General features: G+C 35.3%; 2 protein-coding genes across 2 annotated transcripts; both read left to right on the plus strand.

The window, feature by feature from the left end:
* The first annotated feature begins 14016 nt into the window (after positions 1-14016).
* LOC112040235 (beta-fructofuranosidase, insoluble isoenzyme 1) lies at positions 14017-16537 on the plus strand. Its single transcript, XM_065780246.1, has 5 exons — positions 14017-14876; positions 14997-15155; positions 15463-15704; positions 15900-15990; positions 16086-16537. The coding sequence occupies exons 1-5, from the start codon at positions 14022-14024 to the stop codon at positions 16263-16265; spliced, it is 1527 nt and encodes a 508-aa protein (XP_065636318.1). The 5' UTR covers positions 14017-14021; the 3' UTR covers positions 16266-16537.
* A 3039-nt stretch (positions 16538-19576) lies between these two features.
* LOC112040234 (1-aminocyclopropane-1-carboxylate oxidase homolog 1) lies at positions 19577-23291 on the plus strand. Its single transcript, XM_024073129.2, has 3 exons — positions 19577-20232; positions 20576-20923; positions 22794-23291. Exons 1-3 carry the CDS (start codon positions 19729-19731, stop codon positions 22962-22964), a joined length of 1023 nt encoding a protein of 340 aa, XP_023928897.1. The 5' UTR covers positions 19577-19728; the 3' UTR covers positions 22965-23291.
* The last annotated feature ends 1270 nt before the right edge of the window (positions 23292-24561 follow it).

The raw sequence follows: 24561 nt of genomic DNA on the forward strand, positions 1-24561 counted from the left end.
CCCTTTATCTTTGTAATAGGTGCAGTACTGATTCTAATTTCTCTGAGAGGGATCACCCCCCTTCTTGTTCGGCCACTGAAGTACGGCTCGTTTTTAATTCGGTCTATAATTTTGTGTACGGGCTCCTTAAATGCCATGTTCACCTCCCCCAGCTGCCACTCTGGCTCTTGGACCTTTAAATCCTTCCGATACATCAGCTGAAAACGGCCCCTCCGAGGACGATTTATCAAGGGCGCCTTACCCTTACTCTGCAATCGGTCATCCTCCAGACGCTTATATTCCTCTATGCGCCTCATGAGCTGCCTCATGTCCTTGAGAGGCTTCTTTGTCAGCGACTCCCGTAGTTCGGAATCCTGCTTATTGCAATTTTCTCGTTGCCCCCGCCTATCTCGTTGTAAAGCTCCTAATACCAACAGGCATAACTTCGAAAAGTCTCCCCGACCTTCATCTTCATGGACAGTAGAGTATCCACCGGTTGTGGCACCTGGCTACAAGTTACAAACTGAACACCAAACTCTTGGATCAACTCGGCAAAAGTGTGGATAGAACCCTTGCGCAAACCATTAAACCATCTCAGAGCAGTCGGGCCGAGGCTTGAAGGAAATACCTTACACATCAGCGCATCATTGTGAGAATGTAAAGACATCATGTGGATATAATGGCTGATGTGCTCAACCGGGTTCGTTTTCCCGTCGTAAATATTGAATGGTGGGCACGAATCTGCTCGGCATTTGGGCTCTTTCAATATCATCCGAGAATGGTGACCGAGTAGGTTCGCGTAGGGCATGGCTCATTGCATCCATGGCGGCATTGTGGGGCCACCACTCTTCGGGGGAATCTGAACCCCAGTCTGCATATTCCCATGAATGCAAACGATCCCCACGATGGCGAGATCCTTACGAATGTGAACGGTCACGATGTCGATAAGAACTGGATTGATTGAAGCCCGTCCCATGGCGATCTCCCCTTGTATTAGATCTTCTTTCTCGGTTGTCTCGATCCCTTCTACGGTGCCTGTTCTCTGCTTCCAACTCCAGATCTCTCACCAGCTTGCGTAACCGTTCAAGCTCCTCATCCCTTTCGTCAAATTGCCTGTGCCTTGAAGCACTAGATACCATTCGTTGTGTTTGGTATGACCTTTCTCCAAGGTTGAACTGTTCTTCCTCTCGTTCATGATCTCTATCTTCGCGCCTCTTTTGCCTTCGTTCTCGCCAGGAGGACCACCGAGAAGATCCCACGGAACCACTTTCAGCGTCACTTCCAAAATGTCTCCCAAACATTTTATTGCACGTGAGTCTCGGTTGAACCACTGCTTTGTAGGAGATTCCCACAAACGGTGCCAATTATGCGCACCCAAATTGGGCTTAAAGGGCCAGTTCACTCTTGGGCTTACAATATATTTGTAACGTGGGATTTGGGTTTCCTACTTTGGGCGACCCTAACCCTGAGACCCAATTATGTCTCTCAAGCTTCTGTATGTTCCCAACCCTTTCTCAGTCACTCTCTCCCCTCCCAAGTATGAAATGTTTTCAATATCCCTTTTTCCAACCCCCTTCCTTCCTTTGTTTCTCCTATTTATAGCCAAGCGTGAGTGGAAGGATGATGACTGCTTTAAGAACTAGTGCAACTGGTAGTCCAATGTTGTTAATTGAAGGTGGATGTTTAGGTGGGAATGGCTTTGGAACTGGCTCCCACTTCCGTAGAATTGCTCGGCAAAGGAACGTCCCCAAATATTATGAGATGGCCAGTAAACGACACCCGACAGTTGCCTCGATGCTCAGGGGGGAGAAATGGTGCGCTGAGCACGGCCTAGGTGGCGTGGTGTAGCATGTACTGATGTAAACCCTCAAAGGGTGAAATGGTCAAAAAGTTGGGTTGGCATATAAGGTCCAAATGGGCCTGGACGTTATGGCAGCTTAAGGCCCAAATAGGCCTGGGTATACCAGTGCTGTACAAGTCTCATATGTCCGATGCATGAAATACCATCTCAGTTATTATATGACTCATTTGGTGGCCATAGAAGCCAACAATGTATAAGCATTTCATGTGGCATTAATTTTTATGGCAAGTGTATGGATCTTGATTATAATTAGGTCTTGATATCTTTAATAAAATTCAACCACATTATTGCATTATAAAAACCGATGTTATTTTTTTGAGTTTCCCTTCTTTGTTGTGCAATGCATTTTGAGAATGTTTTTTAAAACCATTAAAAAAAAAAAAAAATCCATTTGAGGTTTGTGTTCATGAATCAAAGTTTTTATTTATGTAATTATTTGAAATTACAAGAAATATTAATGTTTTTTTTTTCCCGCAAGCCAACCGACATAAAATGTATCTTTTTATTTTGAGTGTGTTGATTGCTAGAGAGCTAGGGAGCAGCCAAAAGTCTGAATTCCCTTCCACTTTATTCTTGTAGGCGGATACATGCACAGTAGAAAAAAGTACCTAATCTTATGGTGTCGGCAAACTCCTTCAAGTAACCACGACTAACTAGGATGACACTTATGATGATGGCTATTATGTGAATCTAGTGGCATTGGTATTCCCAGAAAAGTCAGCAATGAATACTAGGCATTTTACTTGTACGATATTACTGTATTTTCAAATACACAGTCTCCTCACTTTTATTACAACCCTCCCAAATAAATTTTACCATTTTTTGTTTACTATAAACACATAAAAAGTTGTAGTAAATATTATGTATTTAGCTCATTAATATTGATAGTGTTAAAAATTTAACAATTTGGTACAGGACATGTTCAACAATTTTGATAGCTTTAGGCGAAAATTTTAAGTAGAACATTTTTTAATTTATATTTAAATATTAATTAAAATAATAATCATTGAATTTTTTATATTTTATTTAAAATTTATTTTTCTTACTTTTCAAGATGCAAAATTGCTAATTAAGTTTTTGTATTTAAGTTCCTATAACATTTCTTTTTCAATTAATAATATGACAATCTATTTAATTTTTCTTGTGATATAGTAAACCTTAAATAAGATTTTATTTATTTTAGTTTTGAAAAACTTCTTTTTGTATATGCAACCATAATAGGTATTGTTAGTAATATTCTATAAGTGATATATGCAGTTGGAAAGGAATCTAACATTTTTAAATAATTATAAGTTCATTAATTAGAGTATTTTCATCTATTTGTATAATTAAGTACAATAAATTAGTAATAATATAATACAAATAGGTTGATATGATAAATTATTAATTAGTGTGATAACTTATAATAATTAATAAAGTAAAAGTCTAAAAGATACGTGTACAGTGCAATGGGTGCGTGCCTATGCTATGAGTATACATTGAGTTTGAGTGTGACCTGTGGGTTAGTGTGTGTGGGCCAATCGGCCTGCTGTTAGCCGTGGTGAGGCAATGGCCTTTGTGGAGTGCCTGTGTGCCGATATGCTATCCTGTCATTGATGTCAATTATGTGCACAATGACAATGTGCAGATTAAAAATAAATTTTGAAATAGTGATACAATGGACCTTTTTAATTTTTTGTATTTTAGGATACAATAGAGCTTTTTTAATACATTCTATTGACAATAAAATGATTAAAAAAATTGTAATTAAAATATGTAGATAAATATATTTTATATATATAATTTTTTTTTTTACAAGTGGGGACCTTCTTTTAATTGGGGGCTTTAGTCTATTACATTAGTTGCATTTATAGTTGAGCCGGCCCATTGGCATCGCAAAAACTACTATATCTATTTTACCACCTCACTTTATAAAACATCAAATATAAGTGATTTTATTTTAGCATTTAACACAATAAAACAATTTAAATAACACAAGAAAATAATATATCTACTACAATAAACAACTCTTATTATATTTAGTTGCTAAATTTAGTATTTTACCTATTTGCCTTCATCAATATCAATGCTCTTGCTTTACTAGATTTATTGTTTTCAGTTTCTTAAAAAAAAAAATTATTATTTTCACATGCATAATCTATATATGCTATAAAACTGAATTTTTTTGACTTATTTATTTATTTATTTATTTATTACTTTATGAGAGTTTGAGAAGTAGGAATTGAAGCCTTCACAATTTTCCATATTAACAATATTTTTTTTTTTTTTAAAAATCTCTTTCTCCTCAAAAATAAAACCTAATACTTCTTTAGGAATGTTAACAATATAAAGTGAGAGAAAGACTGAATAGTCTGTATATTGATGTGTATATAACAATGTACAAAAGAGAGCTTTATATAAGTTAGGTATGTGTACAGTACAAGTAATATGAGTGTAGTACAAGTAAGGTATATTGGGCTAAGCCCAATGGGCTAATCTAGTCTAATCTATACACTAACATCCCCCCTCAAACTTAAGGTGGCAAGGAGGAAGCCGACTGGAGTTTGGATATAAGATCTCAAAGACGACCAGGCGGGTGAGACTTGGTGAAGATATCAGCAGGCTGGTCAGTAGAGGAGATGGAGAACAACCTGAGAGTCTTTCTTGAGATGCTGGCGAGTGATGTGGCAGTCAATCTCGATGTGCTTGGTGTGTTCGTGGAAGACATCATTATGAGCAATGTAAATAGCACTACGATTGTCACAATAAAGAGGAGTAGCAGTGGGCTGTGGAGCATCCATGTCAGCCAAGAGCCAGTGAAGCCAAACAAGCTCGCAGGTGGTGTCGGCAAGGGCACGATACTCAGCCTCAATACTGGAACGGGAAACAACATCCTGCTTCTTGCTACGCCACAAGACAAGAGAAGTACCCAATAGGAAACAAAAACCTGTGATAGAGTATTGATCAGTCGGATCACCTGCCCAGTCCGCAACTGAATAAGCATGAAGCTCAAGAGAAGACCGAGAGGAATAGTGTAGACCATGATAAAGTGTGCCCTCGACATATCAAAAAATCCGAAGAACAGCAGCATAGTGGACAGAACGAGGGGCATCCATGAACTTACTAACCATACCCACGGCATGTGAAATATCCGAACGAGTAACAATGAGATAGATCAGACTATCAACCAACTGACGATAACGAGTAGTATCGGATATAAGTTCACCATCTAAGGGTGTGAGCTTTGCATTGTATTCCAATAGAGTGGAAACAGTCTTGTTGTTGGTGATACTGGCTTTAGAGAGAAGATCAGAAGCATATTTAGTTTGGGAAAGATAGTATCCATCAGAGGATGAGGTAACCTCAAGCCCAAGAAAATAATTGAGAGTGTCCAGATCTTTCATCTCAAAATGTTGACTAAGGAAGTGCTGAAGAAAGCGAATACCTACAGAATCATCTCCAGTAATAATCATATCATCAACATAAAGAAGAATAAGAGTGATACCAGCAGAGGATCTTCGGACAAAGAGAGCAGTGTCATGAGGACTTGAAGTGAAATCTTGCTCAGCAACAACTGTGCTAAACTTTTCAAACCAAACTCAAGGAGCCTGCTTGAGGCCATAAAGAGCACGGCAAAGGCGACAAACTTGACTGCCTGAGTGTGGATAGCCAGGGGGTGGTTGCATGTATACTTCTTCTTAAAGGTCTTTATTGAGGAAAGCATTCTTCACATCCATTTGATAAAGAGGCCAATGGCAAACAGCAGCCACAGCAATGAGACATCTGATAGATGTAAGACGAGCAACATGAGCAAATGTTTCCTCATAGTTAATGCCATACTCCTGAGTAAAGCCCTTGGCAACTAGGCGAGCCTTGTATCGTTCAACAAATCCATCAGCCTTGGTCTTGATCTTATAAACCCACCTACAACCTACTACAGACTGACTAGGAGACAAATCAACCATATCCTAAGTGTGATTCTTATGAAAGGCATCTAGTTCTTTATTCATAGCTTGCTGCCAAAGAGGGTCAGTATGAGCCTCACGATAGGTGTGAGGTTCATAGAGGGTGGCAAGAGCAAAAAAGTAGTGATAGTCAGTGAGATAAGGGGGAGGAATGCTTACTTGTGTGGAACGACGAAGTTCAGGACCAATGGGAGACTCAAGAGAGGGTGGTGCCACAGGATCCAAGATAGGCGGGTTATATGCCGAGGACAAAACAGGAGATGAGTCGTCTAGAGAGGCCGCCGATGTCAAAGATTCCTCAACAAGTTCAAGATAGAGAGGGAGGAAAAGATCAGTAAAAATGGGAGACTCTGAGGGAGAGGACGTAGGAAACTCCTGAAGATTTGTGAAAGGACGATGTTCCCAAAACTCAACATGACGGGAGACACGAAGGCGATGAGAAATGGGATCATAACAGTGAAACCCTTTTTAAGATACACCATAACCAAGGAAACTACAGAGACGAGCACGAGGCTGGAGCTTTGTTCGTTCATGAGGAGGAAGAGAGACAAAGCAAGCACAACCAAAAACTCGAAGAGAGGAGTAGTCAGGAGTTTGACCATAGAAAAGCTCGAATGGAGATTTTTTATGTGTAATTGGTGAAGGGATACGATTAATGGTGTACACAGTAGTGAGTGCAGCCTCACACCAAAAGCGCTCAGGAAGAGAGGCAGAAATGAGAAGGGTGTGGATAACATCAAGAATGTGACGATGTTTTCGTTCTGCACGACCATTTTGTTAAGAGGTGTAAGGACAAGACCGCTGAGGAAGGGTACCATGACTGTCTAAAAAGGATAGAAAAGATTTATCATTATATTCTTGAGCATTATTTGATCAAAAGACTTTGATGATACGATTAAACTGCATTTCAATCATTTTATGAAATGTTTGGTAAATAGACACAAGTTCAGACCTATGGTGAAGCAGATAAATCCAAGTATATCGAGAAAAATCATCCACAAATATGACAAAATATCTAGATCCCCCCCAGTGGGAACAGGTCCAAGACCCCAAATATCAGAATGTATAAGATCAAAAGGTGCAGAAGAAAAGGAGTCACTATTATTAAAGGGCAATTTAGTTTGTTTACCAAAATGACATGAAGTACAATCAAATTTTTGAAACTGAACTAAACCTAAATGACCTTGAGAAGCTAACAACTGAAGACGAGATAAGGATGGATGACCAAGATGAGCATGCCATAGATCAGGTGAGAGGGTGTCAGTGGTAGTAGCTACAGAAATAACTTGTGAAGGAATCTTCAAATCATGAGCCTCAAACATGCGACCAACTTTACGGCCTGTCCCAAGTACTTGACCCATCCAGGGATCTAGCACATCCACACCATGATTAGTAAATAGAAGATCTACACCTAATTCACAAAGTTGACCAACAGAAAGCAAATTGAGGGATAACTTTGGGATATGAAAAGTGTCACTAAGGGACAAACAAGGAGAAGATATTGTTCCTTTATGACTAACAGGCAAAGGAGCTCCATCGGCAGTGTAAATTGTGATTGGATGTTCTAAGGGTGCCTTATCAGAAAATTAGGATTCATCAAGAGTCATATGGTTACAACATGCAGTATCAAAAAACCAAGGTTGTTTACCTGAGGTGACAGAAAGTGTAGTGGAAGTGCGGGATAAAACCTGTTGAACAACTGCCTCAATATCAACTGTAGTAAGTGAGGAAGCCAAAGATGGACCTGTAGGAACCGATGGATCTGAAGGACATACAGTAGCGGCCTGAGGAAGAGAGGCAAAGAAACGGAGCCCAAAATCAGAATCTACGCGAAAAACTGAGCAAAACAGGCCCTGTTGAAAAATTTTGACTTTGGTCAAAGTCAACGGTCAACGGCCTAGTCAACGATCAATGGCTTGGTCAGCGGTCAACGGCCGGATGCTGACGTGGGATGTTGACGTGTCTGTGTGACGTCACTCTAGGGCTAACGTGGCAAGACGTGATACCGGGCAGGTGCGTGGGAGCGTGTGAGGCTCGTGTGAAACGAAGATGGCGCGTGAAGGCACGTGTAGGAGCATGGTGGCGCGTGCTCGTGAGGCAGAAACTTTAGCCGGCGCGTGGGAGTGCGTGAGAGGTGGTTTCTGGTCGTTCTTGGTTGGGTTTTGCTCAGGATTGTCAGATCTACCAATGTGTGCTTTGACTTCGCAGTTTGATCAACAAACTGACGAAATTCGAGTGTTCTAAGGCTGTGGGCGTGACGGCGGTGACTCGCTTCTGACAGTGACTACTAGACGAAGGCGAGGGCAGCGGAAGAATGCCGGAGATGTCCACAGGAACCAAAAATCAGAGAAAGGGTCTGATACCATGTTAACAATATAAAGTGAGAGAAAGACTGAATAGTCTGTATATTGATGTGTATATAATAATGTATAAAAGAGAGCCTTATATAGGCTAGGTATGTATGTAGTACAAGTAATATAAGTGTGGTACAAGTAAGGTATACTGGGCTAAGTCCAATAGGCTAATCTAGCCTAATCTATACACTAACAAGGAAAAAAAAAACGATAAAAAAGAAATCTCTCTTCTCACATCTCTCGCACTATCACTGTGTTCATAGACACAATAATCTTGGCTATGATCTTTTAGAATATTAACTAAACGATTTCTTTAAGAGAAATTTAATTTACTCTGTTCTAGGACAATGAATTGTTTAATAATTTTGACGTAGCAGACTGTAAGTGGTTAACTATCACTTACACACAGGTTCATTATTTTTTCTTCACCAATCACACTTTACCATGTTACAGTTGTTGCAAAAAATTATAAAAAATGTTGTGACCCTAGACTTTTTCTTTCTTAATTACTTAAAGTTTTTACACTATAATATATTCATTATACGTTCTATTTAAAAAGTTAAAAATATTTTATTGTATTTATTATATCTCCTATTTAAAAAGTTTTAAAAAAAAATTTATGCATTAAAGCTCATTTATTCTTGATACATACACTTGAATAGAAGTGTTAAAATACTAATTAAATGATTAAATTTATCATTTTTTTTTTTTGTTATAGTTTAAACTTTTGGAATAATTAATAATTTATCATGATCTCTTTTGTAAACAAGAAAAAATAAAATAGTTTGTATGCCTATTCAGCCAAAAAGAAAAGAAATGAAGTGCTTTACTCCAGTTTTTCAGAATCGTTGGTCCTGTTTGAAGTTGAAAAAAATAGCTTCATCTTGAATCCTTGATACCGAACACCTTTTACCATGCTGGCAATGAAAGGCCATAGGAAATTGAGGTATGGCTTTCTTGCTAGCAAGGCCTGAAATGTTGGCATACGTCCAGCAAAAGTTAACTGAAGATAAGGGCAGTGCTGCCTTCCCCCAGATCAGCTATTCTTGCAATGCAACATGAAAAAGCTCTAAGATCCTGTAATTTGATATGCAGAAAACATATCCTAAAAGATGATACAAAGGATAGGAAAGCACTTGGCGTACTGAATGGAGACTTCAACAATTGGAAGCTAAGGGGTTTATTGTGTGTTTATGATTGGAAATCGTGACTTTAGGTCACTATTTTAGTTGTTTTTGTGAGTGTGTGTAGAACTATGTGAAACAAATTAAGCCCTTTGGTAATTTACAATCAAAACAGAAATTTTAGATCAATTTTATCCAAATGCTCACCTGATATAAACAATGGTACTTTTTAAACGGTTTTAAATGTAGTTTTAAAAATAGTTTTGTCAAAACAACTAAAACAACTAATCCAAACATACACTTTGTCATCTAGTAGGTTGAAAAAATAACTCAAAATAAGTTTAAACAAAATTTATTCTTATTATTATTACTTCTACTACGATTATTGTATTTTTGTTTTTGGCACGGAAAACAAGATAAAAATCCTTAGCTAAAAACCAATCCTTGTTAGGATCTACACAAAAAAAAAAAAAAAAAAATCCTTGTTATTTTCTACATCTCCATGCAGTGGCAGAGCCAGGAATTTAGGTTATGGGAGCAAGATTAAAAGACAAGATTGGAAGTAAAAAATTAATCTAAAAATATTAATCAATATTAATAACAAAATAAATACTTGTTCTAAAAATAAATACAATTTATGGTTAAGGATAATCAAATTAAGAGATCATTATAAATACAAATAGTTTAAACATATAATTTGAATTATAAATTTATGGTTAAGAGTAATCAAATTAAGAGATCATTATAAATACAAATAGTTTAAACATATAATTTGGATTATAAATTTATGGTTAAAACTAGTCAAATCAAGAGATCCATCTAAATATAAATAGTTTAAACATATAATTTGATTCTTCAAAAAAATTAATAAATAAATAAATCAAAGCAAAAGTATTAAGAGTATGCATATCTTTGAATATTTGAATGTGTAACTTAAAAACCCAACTTGAATGCTTTTAAAAACTCCATAGAAACTCTGACATCCAAAGAAAGAGACTGGTATGAAAATAATTTTTTTTTCTTTTTGATGGGAGGCATGCTTTGTTTGCATTATATATACTTTTTTTTTTCAGAGTTCTATGCTAGTACTCATTTCTATTCTAGCAAAGTTGTTATTTTTTATTTTTTTAATCATTACCAAGTGGGACCCGCAGTTTTATATTATGATAAATTCTAGTGCCATACCTAATTATACAACCTTGCCCACAACTCACCCATGTGACAAGTTGTGGTTGGTAGAAGGGTAGGGTGATAGTGAGTCCATATGAGGACATCCCTTTACCAACTACAACTCGTCACATGGACAAGTTGTGAACAAATTTGTGTAATTAAGTGTAACACCAGAATTTTTCTTATATTATAGTTATAAACTTGTGGTACGTTTTTGTTTAGTCCATCAAGTTTTTGTGTTCTGACTACTATTCAATGCATCAATGTAGAGTTTTTTTATTTTTTTTATTTTTTTAATCATTACTAAGTGGGACCCATTGATTTTATATACAGAATTGTACTAGAAGTAGAAGTAGTAGTAGCTAGAAAGGTAACGGGAATTGTTTTTGTGTTCATAGATATTTTTTTTATCTTTTGTGCAGGGGGCAAATAAGGTATTTCAGGTCATTATTAGTCAAAAAAATTTGAAAGTTCAGGGGCAGGTGCCCCCTTGGCCCACCACCCCACCCCACCACCACCCCCTCCCCCCCCCTTCCCTCCGCCGGTCTCCATGCACCACCTTCTCTCTCTAGCCCTCTATAATCTATATATAGTACTCTTCCCTAGCCTCTTTCTACTCACACAATTCTTATTCTTTCTTCTGTTCTTCTTAGATAATGGATATTTCCAAGTTTCTTTCTGTGTTATTCTTACTTTGCTCTCTTTGCTTGGAATGCAACAATGTTGTAGTCAAGGCGTCTCACAAGGTTTACCCAGAGTTTCAGTCTCTTAGTGCTGTGGAAGTGAAACAAATTCACAGAACTAGGTTCCACTTTCAGCCTCCTAAGCACTGGATGAACGGTAACTTCTTTTCATATTCTCGAAAGAAACTATAAAACTTTCGCTATGTTTTTATCATGCAACTTTTGGAATACTGCCACTTTTGGAACACGATAAGAGCATGTACCTTTTATTTTTTTTTATTTTTTAAAAAAACACTATAATGTAATAATTATTCTCTGTAGCTATTCAGTTGATTTTTAAAACAAGAAATAACTGATCTTTATTTCCTTACTTATGGTAATAGTTTTTATTTAAAAATTTGTTAAAAACCTATTAGCAACCTCCCAAGGGAAAAGAAAAAAAAATGTTGCTGTCTCTCTCCTTTGGTGCCTATTATATCAATTAATAGTCGATTTGCCGAGCTCAATTTTACACATTAAATAGACCAAGTACTGATTTATCAATTTCAACCCATAGCTGTTGACTGTTGTGATCGATATCATCATCTTTTTCATGTTAAGTTTTGCCTTTTCTCTTTCTATTTAATTTTCTTCTTTCTTTTCTTTCACAGAAGATTTTATCATTTTTTTTTCTTTTTTAACGTTTATGAAGTTATTAATTTTGAAGAATATATTAATTATTAATTTTTTTTTAATTTAACGTAATAAAATCTTAAGCTAGATACTATCCCACTTGCTGTAAAAAGGTAGAAAAGATGTTAAGCTAGATCCACAAAAAGTATAAATATAATTTCATTAATAAGGGTGTTTTAGAATATTTGACCTAAATATAATGATTTTTGAGTAGAATTATAGTGTACTTTTGTGTTAAAACTCCTTTCTCTTTTTCTTTTGTGCGCGTTTTTGTTTTTCAAAAAAAAAAAAAAAAGAATGGATATTTGTCTCATATTGTTTAAGAGAGTGTATTGTGTGTAGTATAAATTACCCCATTATCTTTTAAAAATTATCATGACTTTTGAGTGGAGTACTTATAATGTATTTTTATGTTAAAACTCATTTCCCTCTCTCTTGTATGTGTACTACATAATATCACATCTATTATTGGTACAGGCTCACTACTTTTTTAAGTGGTTATTGATGATGGAGATGAGAATCCTATCAAAATTTTAGGTGTACCCTATCCTTTTCAAAATTAACACATGATACATAATATGAAATCGAAGTTTTTGTTTTTAGTTTTTCTTTCTTTCAGAGCATTCATTTTTGAAAAAAAATATATATTTATTTTACGCTTTAAAAAATTATTTTATCTATTTTAACAACTCACTTTACAACATACTAAACATCTCATTTTTTATTTTTACATGCAACCTAATAAAATAATAAAAACTACACTATCAAATAATAATAATAATAATAATAATCTATTTCTTTCTCTTCCCTCCCATCTCTCTCTTCTACCCAACAATAAAATATGATATTTTAGTTTTACCATCAAGCTACAATAATTCCTATTTTTTAAAGAAGCTATTGTTCATAGTTGCTAAATTATTATAGCACTAGCCAACTGGGTAATTGTGGTTTTAGGGGGTGTGTTGATCTAAAATAGCAATTTGGGGAGTTTAACACCCTATAATACTAATGCTTATGGTAAATAATCTAGAGTCCTTAGACAATACAACTTGTTTGGTAGCAACTTTAAAAATGTTCGAAAAAGACTAAAAATTATTTTCAAGATTGTTTATAAAAAATTGTTTGTTATAAAAGAAAAAATATATCATTTTGATCCCTATATTTTTGGCCAATTTTCATTTTGGTATGTATTTTTCTCTTCCTATTTTGGAAAATAGTTTTTATTTTAGTCCCTATCTCACTATTGGAAATAACCAATGTGACAGACGAATTGCACCGCTACCAAACATGAAGCTAACGTGGCCATTATAATAATACTAAAAAAGTTTATTCTACATTTAAAAAATGCCGTGTTAGTATTATAAAAATGTAAAAATTATTTTCAACATTGTTTATAATTTTTCTTTTTTATAAATGGTTTCAAATCATGATTAAACAAAGCTTTCAAATTTTTCTTATCTTATAAAGTAGTGTTATTAATTTTTTGTATAAATGTTTATGATACGATAAAATCTGAACCATTTATTTCATTACGAAAAAACTTAAAATTTTTGTTTGTCCTACTTAATTTACATTCTGATATATATTCCAAAATATATTTTACTTAAAAAAATTCAATACCATAGAAATTTTAACTTCATACCTTACTGTTTATTTTATTTGAGGTGTTAATACTCTTTTTTTTTTCTTTTTTCTTTTTTTTTGAGTTTATACAAAGAGGATAGTTTTAGAATATGATAATTTTTTTATTTTAAATATAGTGCACCAATGAAATAAAATTTTTAAATGTTGGATTGAGTATTACATAGCATATGCTTTCTCTTAAACGGATACATATTTTTTATTTTGTGCATAGATTGCAAGGACAAGGCTTGGTTCCAGTGCATCTGTGCACTGGACACAATCCCAACTCAGATTGCAATGCAGACTCTACACATGACATTGATGTTTTGTTAATTTGCTAGTTACCATCAATTTTCCTGGTTATTAACACAAGTGTTTATCCTTAAATCTGTTGTTAATTGTTTTTTAAGTACTATAATTAATCACACTCACTGACTTCCTATCTTTTTCTTTCTTGGGTGTTCAAATTCGCATAACAATGAACCAACAACAGATCCAAATGGTGAGGTTTTGCAAATGAACTTTCTTTTCTCACATTGTAAATGATTTGTTTTCTCCTTAACTTTTTTCTTGCTTCATGTGTTTTTCTCATATAAATGCAAACAGGACCTATGTATTACAATGGACTCTACCATTTCTTCTACCAATACAACCCAAAAGGAGCAGTGTGGGGCAATATTGTTTGGGCCCATTCTGTATCAAAGGACTTGGTCAACTGGGAAGCACTTGAGCCAATCGCTTATCCCACTAAGCCCTTTGATATCAATGGCTGTTGGTCTGGTTCAGCCACTATTCTCCCAGGCAACAAGCCCATTATCCTTTACACTGGCATTGACACCCAAAATCAACAAGTCCAAAACTATGCCATCCCAAAAAACTACTCTGATCCGTATCTCCGTGAATGGGTTAAGCCGAACAAGAACAACCCAATAGTGGTGGCCGATGAGAGTGTCAATGGAAGTGCTTTCCGTGACCCAACAACAGCTTGGTTTGGAAAAGATGGGCATTGGAGGATTTTAGTGGGTAGCAGAAGGAAAAATAGAGGCATAGCCCATTTGTATAAGAGTAAGGATTTTATGGATTGGGTCAAGGCCAAGCATCCTCTGCATTCAAAAGCTAAGACTGGTATGTGGGAATGCCCAGATTTTTACCCTGTGTCATTGTCTGGTAAAAATGGGTTGGACACTTCTTTGGTTGGGCCAAATTTAAAGCATGTTTTCAAGGTGAGCCTTGATGTTACTAGGTATGATTACTACACTGTTGGAAAATACCATACACAAATAGATAGGTATGTACCAGATAATACTTCGGCTGATGGTTGGGATGGGCTGCGATATGATTATGGAAATTTTTATGCCTCAAAGTCATTCTTTGATGCTGGGAAGAAGAGAAGGATTTTGTGGGGTTGGGCTAATGAGTCCGACTCAACTAAAAATGATGTTGAAAAAGGATGGGCCGGAATTCAGGTAATAATAATGTAGAATTTTAGTAACTTGATTCTATTTCGGGATTCAGGATTAAGACTTTGTTGTTGATAGGCCCATTTTTTACTTACAAAAATTGATATTTTACTGGAATTGTTTCAGGCTATTCCGAGGATGGTGTGGCTTGACAGTAGTGGGAAACAAGTGTTACAATGGTCTGTCGAAGAATTAGAAACTCTTAGAGGGAATAAAGTTCATATAAGCAACCAACAGGTCAAAAAGGGAGAGCATGTTGAAATTAAAGGAATAACTGCTGCACAGGTTTGCTACTTGCATTGTATTTTTGCTCAGACAAGTTTAGTGACACAAATTTTACCATGACTTTTCTCATAATTATTGATTTAATCAATTGTGATTGATCTATAATAAAAGTAATTGCACTATTGTTACTTCATAATTTGTCACCATAACAAGTTGTGGTGAAGATTGTGAAAAATTTGTGTCATTCGCATTTTTTGTTTATAATATGATGACAAAATCATTACATTATTATGGTACAAATTGATTGCTTCATTAAGCATCAAACACAATTCATTTATAGTGATTATTGTTATTAATGTATCCACAGGTCGATGTTGAGGTTACCTTCTTGTTGCCGAAGAGTTTGGACAACGCTGAGGAATTTGATGCTAGATGGATAAACGCACAAGATCTCTGTGGCCTAAAGGGTTCAAAAGTTCAAGGTGGGGTTGGGCCATTTGGGTTGTTGACATTAGCTTCAAGTCATCTAGAGGAATACACTCCTGTCTTCTTTAGAGTTTTCAAAGCTCCAAAGAAGCATGTAGTTCTCATGTGCTCTGATGCTAGAAGGTTTGTGTGATTAATGATTTAAGCTGCTTTTTAGTATGTGGATATATACATTCTCCCCTAATAATATATAGGCTTGACACAATTGTGGGATCTATATATTGTAAGAAAGATTATACATATATTTGATGTATAAAATAAATATTACACCCTTTTGACATGGTTTCAATTTGTTTTTTTGTTTTCGTGTATATATAGTTCCTCTTTGATGGATGGACTATATAAACCATCATTTGCAGGCTTTGTAGATGTGGATTTAACAGACCGGAAGCTTTCTCTTAGGAGTTTGGTATGCCCCCTCATAAACATGATAAGGGTTAATTTAAAATCTTTATTTCTCTCTCTTTCTCTATGAATGTTTGAGTTGTAAATGTTTTGTTGCAGATTGATCATTCCGTTGTGGAAAGTTTCGGAGCTGGAGGAAAAACATGCATCTTATCAAGGGTTTATCCTACACTTGCAGTGTTCAATGATGCTCACTTGTATGCATTTAACAATGGGACAGAGAGTATTACCATAGAGAATGTCAATGCGTGGAGCATGAATAGTCCTCGAATGAACTGAAGGAGAGAAGAACTAGTAGTTTTTTTTTTGGAGAATAAACTGCAGAAGAAGAACTAGTAGTTTAGTTTCTTATTTAAGTCTAATTCGCTGAAAATCCAATCAACCAGTAGTATTTCAATTATCATGGTAGAAACCATTGAAATAAGCACTATCACGTTGTTGATAGTTGGACATTCCAATTACTGTTGTAATATGAAAGATGTTTATGTGTGTAATATCCCAAAACCTTTGGCGTGTAATTGCAGCGATGATGTAGTTTGGGTTAATATTAATCAGAGATCTATAAATTTAGTAATTAACATACTTATTAATGATTTATTATTATTATTATTATTATTATTATTACTGTAGGGGTAAGGGCCCAAATTTGTATATTGGGCCTTACGCCTTAGTTGAGAACGTTGGTTGATCCGAGGACGGATAAATCGTAGTGAGGGTATCAAGTTCAGAATCCCATGAGTAAGATGCAAGCAGAAAGGCTAGGAAAGGTGGTCCGAGGAAGAGTATCTCCTCAGATGAATGGAGCACTGATTAAAAGTATATCATGTCAATCAGAGTCGCCTTCCATGAGGTTCTACTAACAGGGGCGTGTATTACAAACATACAAGAGGGATGGGGGCTCAGAGGTATCAAGGGAAAAGTTGTTGTTATCACATTGAATGCTTTGCAGCTGACTTTCTGACCGTATTTATGTGGAGAATACCCTTGAACAGTGTTGCCTAGGCTATCCCAACTCACAAAAGACCAGAGAAGATGTCCGATGAGACAAGTACTCAAGTAGTGACCTGAATGATCAACATATGGAGGGCTAAGATCGTGAAAAGAGGGATATATAATGCAAGGGACCCCTGGAGAAGAGGGGATTGGAAAAGAGAGAGAGAAAAGACTGTAGCAATCAAAATTGTATTAAGAATCTGTTCAATTGGTTTATATTAGAACTTACCTCCTCGGACCGTCCGAGAGCGAATCTATTTGGATCAATCCTTCTTACTTTCATTAATTATCTTTTAAACCCATTTTAGCCATTGTCCAATTCATTATGACCTAATTCTCTAACCTACACTCAACAAATTTATTGTACCGGGCTCACAGGGCCTTTATCCCTTTACATTTTGGGCTTGGGCTAAAAAACGTGCCCCTTCAATTATTATTATTATTATTATTATTTTGTACAAGATAAAAATTCTACTTTAGCCTAATCTAAGTGTATGTGTGTGTGAAACTCCTTTTTAAAGAATCGAACCATAACCTTTACCCTCTATATCCCACAAGCACTTATACTTGTGAAGTGACCACTACACCAAGGGTGCACAACGATTTATTATGTTTTTAGTGTGACACTAATACAATCAATGTTTATAAACATTTTATAATAAAAAATCAAATAATATCTTTTGCATAAATATGGATTGAATATAAATAGTGTGATAGACTGATAGTGTAGCTTGTGTTATGTGTGTGAGATTTAGGAGACAAGTTTTGTTTAGTGACAATTAAAAGATAAGGTTTGTCTAGTATGCTAGTATGAGTACCTTTGGGGAGCTTTTGAGTATGCTTGTAAGTCATATTATGGATTTTAGTATTAGTGTCACAAACCAAATTTAAATTTTTTTAGTATGAGTACCTTTGGGGAGCTTTTAAGTCATATTATGCTTGTAAACGTAGAATTCACAAACCACATTAAATTTTTTTTTTCTTGTATATGCTTTTTATTTATTTATAATTATTTTGTATGTTTTCACAAAAATTGATATCAAACCTATAGGTTAGGGATTGTGGTTTCTAGAGATTGATTTTGAGCACAATGTCAAAGGTTGAGCCATTTGAGGGGGAAAAAAAAAGAAAAAAAGTTAAGTCTTTGTTACAGCATTGTCAAAGATATCTTAGTGTAAAAAGTATTGATTTAGATCATTAGATGTTGTATGCCTGTATGGGAAGTCGTAGAAATCGGCCACTGTGTTTGATAATGAATGGGAATATATAGCTTGATTTTGATATGAAGGCTCTTAGAAGTATTTGTTTGACTCTCGTCCAATATGTAAATGATAGTGTGTTAAATAAGATTTCTCTCCAAAATAGTTAGGAAAGAGATATATGTTGAAGTTGCTTACATTGTTTGTACTTAAAGAAAGTCATATCAATTGACTGCACATAGAGGAAAGAGCTGATATTAGTGATCATTTAAAAGATTTTAATATTTTGACAACTCAATTGTTAAGTGTGGAGGCCAAAATTGAGGATGGTCAAGCTTTATTGATTTTAACTTCATCCCCACTCTCATATGATATATTAGTGACTATATTGGTTGGCAATGAGAACTTAATTAGAACAGGTGGTAACAAATCTCTTGGAGAAAAAAATGTCGAAGGAGCTAATTAGTAATTTTGAAGATAGGTCATTTGTAGTGAAATCCAAATCAATTTCTGTTAGTATGTGTTGTGTGAGAAGAATTTTAATAGGAAGAAGTCATGATCGAAATGTAGATCAAGGAAAAATATTAATAACATTTAGTTTAACAGATGCCCTAAGGATATTGGTTTAAAAATTATTTGAACGCTTTTTTTATATTTTTCATAAAAGTTGCGTCAAAACTTTCCTAAAATAATTTATTAATAATTACTCTAAGAGTATCCGTTAACAATACCCTTGTTTTCATATTTCCAAGCTTGCCAATTGTGGATGTGTGAGTGAGTGCATTTGTGCGGGCCAATGGGTTTGGTGTGCTTGAATAATTAATAATATTGGGGCCATAGGTGAGTTTTATCTTATGAGCAATGCTGGTGTCACAACTTGTGCCACAACTTACTCATGTGGCGAGTTGTGGCACAAATTGTGCCATAAGTTGTGGCACCAGAATTATCATTTATCTTATAATTTAAAGGAAAAACTTTAGATAGAAATTATCTAAGAATTGTCCTTAGTTTATTTGAATGATTAATTGTTTATTAAAAATAATTTTTAGCTAGTCTTGAAGCATCGAGAGTACTTAAGCATTTTCATTTTTTTAGATACAATTCAAATATCAGTATTTAAAGAAAGAAAACTATACAAGAAAAATTAATTAAAAACTAAATCTATCCCTCTCTATCTAATTTTTTTCTTCTTTTTTATATTTGTTACACCAAATTATGTTGTCGCTTTTACTATTATTAAAATATAAAATAAAATAAAAACCTAGTCAAAACTGACTCAACTGAGGCGCCGACGCCGTGCTTTTGTTAAATTGTGAGTAGGTCCAAGTCCAACCGACTTGAGCTCACCCACTACAATATCTACCTTTATTTTTAGTCATGATATACGGAGGTTCGAAGCTAAACGCAAGATGGCAAGATTCTCAATCTTCACATTTTCTACATTTCCTTAATCTGTATATATTTTCTTGACTTCTAGTCCAAATTAACCAAACACTTAACACAACCCCATATATTCTCTGAAACCCAAATCACTAAATCAAGAAACATCTATGGCAGCCATGGATGCAAACTCTGGCTATGACCGCATGAAGGAGCTGAAAGAATTCGACGAGTCCAAGATGGGTGTGAAGGGTCTCTCTGATTCAGGCATCACTTCCATCCCACGCTTCTTTGTTCACCCTCCTGAAACTCTCTCGGACTTCAAAAATTCTTCTTCCACATGCACCAACATCCCCATCATCGATCTTTCCGGTATTATAAACTCCAAGGACAGCGATCACCGTCTCAAAATCGTTGAACAAGTCAAAGAAGCTGCAAAAACATGGGGTTTCTTCCAAGTGATCAACCATGGTGTGCCTATATCAGTTTTAGACGAAACCATCCACGCCATCAAAGCTTTCCATGACCAACCTCACGAGGTGAAAGCCAAGTACTATAAGCGAGAAAACGAGCTTGGAGGTGTTATGTACACGAGCAACAATGACTTGTACCGAGCCAAATCGGCTGCGTGGCATGACTCGTTGCAAGCTTGGATGGGACCAGAGCCATTAAAGGTGGTGCAAGATTATCTCTATTTCTAGCATATTCAATCTTGGACGGGTTTAATTATTTAATTATTACTATACACTTTCTTTTATTTTCTTTTATTATTATAATAAAAGTGATAAATGAAAACTTATCTTATTAAAAGTCTATATGTTTGAATAGATGTCACACTTTGAAAGGTTTAGTCCAACTTTTGAAAAGAAAAACCCATATTCTTTGCTCTTTGTGACATGTGAGTCATAGCCTCATAGGCTAGCTAGAAGAATTCTAATACAGTACTAATTAAAATTGACTTTTTTATATTAATCACTTAAACAACAATGACGAGAGGTATGTTTTAATTTTTCACAGGTGACGGATTTACCTGAGATTTGCAGGAACGAGGTGGTTGCATGGGATAAGAGTGCAACAGAGGTAGCAGAGATTGTAATGGAGTTGTTGTGTGAAGGGTTGGGATTGGAGGCTGGAAAGTTTAAGGAATTAACGTTTTTGGATGCCAGGGTTCTTGTGGGTCATTGTTATCCGTATTGTCCACAGCCAGATCTAACGGTGGGGATTACATCGCATACAGATCCAGGTGTGATTACAGTTTTGTTGCAGAATCATGTACCTGGGTTGCAAGTCAAGCATGGTGATGAGTGGGTGAACGTTAAGCCAGTGCCTGGAGGTTTGATCATAAATGCTGGAGACTTTCTTCAGGTAAAGTGTGTGAGTAATTAATGTTCGGCAATTACCAATATAATCACATAACATTCCAAACTTGCTAGCTTCTTTGAAATTTGGAGACTGCTAAGGTTTCACATGATAAAACTTAAAATCTTGAACCAAAGCAGCCAAACGCATGTTCTACTGCAAATACATAGGATGTGTGTTGTCCTTAATGCACTATTTTGCCTACCATTCTATACACTCGAGCTAATAATGCCGGCCTTAGTCTTGGGAGGGTAAGATTAAAAGAAAAACTAATTCCCCATTAATCTATAGTAATTATTAATAACAAAATAAATAAATAGTTATATAGATTATAGAAATTTAACTATCAGATTAAACATGATATAAATGTAAACTGTATTTTTTTTAATTGTATTTTACTCTATTGTTCTCAACCATTCTCCTTATATTATTTAACCGTTGCACATTTTTTATTTATTTATAAATAATCCTGAATATATCTTTATCAATGTAAGCAGGTAAATAATTAATAATATATCTATTATTCTCTCATTTGGTTGGGTAATCGATTTATAATAATGCCTATTGTCATATAAGAAGTAATGTCATGACAAAATGACACCTTTTTTTTTAGTCTTAGAACACAGGTCATACAAAATTATCATGTATTTGATCAGATATGTTCCTTATTAGTTTTGATTAGGGGTTGAAGGTCATATATCTAGAGTGATCATATCATTTTGGTTAGGAGGCAAGGTTATAATGATTAGGCCCTACTCACATAATTTTTTACCATTCTCACTTTTTAACTTTAAAATTTTAATTTCTCTTTATTTTATTTTTTATTCAATTGTTAAGATTGAAAGTTGTTTTTTTTTCAACACTCAATCTCAACCACTAAAAGTTGTTGCATCAAATATAATTTTCTAGGAATTGCACCTAATTTCAATTCCCTTTACACCTATAAGACCATATGAGGATGAATTCCATGCACACATGTGGAATCCATCTCATTTTGTTAGTGGGAGGTTAGGTCATACATTAAATAGTCAAATTAGAAATCCCTCTTTACAATGGAGAGTATTGCACCCGGTGCAATTAACCTCATCTCGACTCACAAACACCTTTTGAAATTTTCACCTTTTAACTTTAACTTTTTTTTTTTTATTATTCAATAGTTAAGATTGAAAATTTCTTTTTTCAATTCTCAATCTCAACCGTTAATAGCTATTGTATCAGGTACAATACTCTAATTATTTAACATTTTAACCTGATCTCAATCATTATTGCTTACAGTTAGTAGTGTTTTTTTATGTTCAATATGGCTTTTGCTAAATCAAAATCTGAAACTTTTACTAAGCCAACAAAGAATTTCTCGTAAAGTTAAAGCAACCATCAATTAGAAGAAAACTAAAATTGCTGAGAGTAAATGACATGCATCTTCTTCTTCCTCTTAACTATTGAAGTAGGGAAAACAAAGTCGATGTCAAAGTTATTATTCAACATGTAAATTCGTAGAATTTATATAGCAAAATCCCCAACAGTCAATGCCCAAGCCCAATCTTATTTAGCGTGCAATCTAAGAATATTATTTGTAAAATAAGTCAATTAACCATAGTTAATGTAAGATTAGTTTAGGGTTAATACTCTTATAAATCTCCATATTGGATTAATTGTAACATAGGATTAATTTGTTCTTTACTTATATATCAAGGATGTAGTCCTAAGGGTTTTCTTTTGTGTACGTAAACCATGAGGCCAAACCAAGTAATCTTTTATGTTATTCTTTCATGCTTCTATCGTCTATTATCTTCAACTTATTTAACATTTAGTAAACATTTGCTCATATATGTGAATTCTTAATTTCAATATTATTGTTTTGACATTTTTTTTCTAGATAATCTCTAATGGAGAGTACAAAAGTGTACAACATCGAGTATTGGCCAATTCATCTAAGGAAGCACGAATCTCAATCGTCATATTTTTCAACTTAGCCAAATGGAAAGGAGATGGCTACCATGGACCTCTGCCAGAATTATTGTCACCCAAAAAGCCAGCTATTTATTGAAATTTCACTAGGCAAGAATTCTTCGAGAACTTTTATAGCAAGGGCATAGATACCAAGTCTCTGATAGAGAAAATAAAAATAAAAAACTAGAAATCCATATTATTCCATGCAAAGAATTGCACCCATAAGATTCCACGTATGGGAATATTGAATTTGGTAGAATAAAGGGGGATTTCAATCTCTATTTAATCAAATTGGCAGTACTACAAGAACTTTTACAACAATATTTTCCTAGTTTTTTTGTGATTTCCTTTTATTGGTATCGAACACCTTTTGCCATGCTGGCAATGAAGGGCTATAGAAAATTGAGGTATGGTTTTTGGATCACATTCAACCGGTACTTCCTTTTGGTTTTCCCATGTGATGAAATGATGATTGATGAGGCTCAAATGTAATTGCCCAACACCAATCGTGCGCAGGCCTCTTATTGGCCCCAACCAAAATCAGTGGCAACTGCCATTTCTATTTGATTGAATGTTTTATAATTTTTATTATTATTATTATAATTCTTGTGATATAGATGTGATGAATTACAATTTCAAACTTGAGTTTTAACTCATTTTGCTAATGAGTAATGATATAGACATAGTAAATTTTATAATATTCTTGTGCACACCAAAAATGAGGCTAATGGGCTAGGCCTCGTTCAGGCTCACAACTTATTTATATGGTGGGTTTGGGTTTCCTACTTTGGATCATTCTCGGCACGAGACTCAATGAGATCATTTTTCTCTCTCTACGTTGCTTCCCTCTTTCTCCACTCTCCCTCTTTCTCTAGAATCTCCTTTCTCCCTTTACTCTCTGTTTTTCTCTGTTTTCTTTCCAAAACCTTCCAACCCCCTTTCTTCCTCCAACCTCTCATATTTATAGGTCTAAGTTAGTGGAGAGGCTATGATTACCTCCCTGGTTAGTGCAATGGGAGGTCCAATATTATTAGCCATAAGTAGGTGGTTAGGTGGGAGTCGGATGAGGCGAGAGTGGCTTTGGAACTTGGTTTCCACTCCAGCAGTCATGCCCAACTGCGGTGCTTCCGACTACTGTCAGGTACACTAATGATGATATGTTTGGACGTTATTCTTCCCTTATTGTCCGGTAATGGTCCCCCGAGCAAGTATCAAGTGATGAAACTTAGGCTTGCAATCCGCATGGGCTTAGACTAGGATCTTGGGTAGAGAAAGATTGGGGCCATGGGCCACATTGTTGTGTCAGAACTTAAGGCCCAAATGGGCCTGGGCACCACGGGGCTGTACATTAGCCCCCCCTTAATTCATGCCCGGCTAGCGGGAAGAATCAAGGAGCCCGGTGAGCACACTTGTTTGAGAAGGTTAACAGGCAGAAGCTAGGGCGGTTCCAGAAACCTATTAATGCGCCCTCAAAAGACGCGTTGCTTCGGATCGTTTGGCTCAGCCGTTATCATTATCTGATGATTTGCGAACCAAAAAGGCGCGTGTGTTAGCAGGCATTGGCATCCGTGCAAATTCCTCGTTAATTAAGCCTTATTATGGTTGATTAGACGTTGCTCTTCCCTCCTTGGCCTCTATAAATAGCTCGTCCCAAATCATTTCTCCATTTTTTCTACTCTCTTCTTCTGAATTTT

Source organism: Quercus suber, unplaced genomic scaffold (genome assembly GCF_002906115.3).
Source record: "Quercus suber isolate HL8 unplaced genomic scaffold, Cork oak 2.0 scaffold_229, whole genome shotgun sequence".
In the NCBI taxonomy this organism is placed as follows: Eukaryota; Viridiplantae; Streptophyta; class Magnoliopsida; order Fagales; family Fagaceae; genus Quercus; species Quercus suber.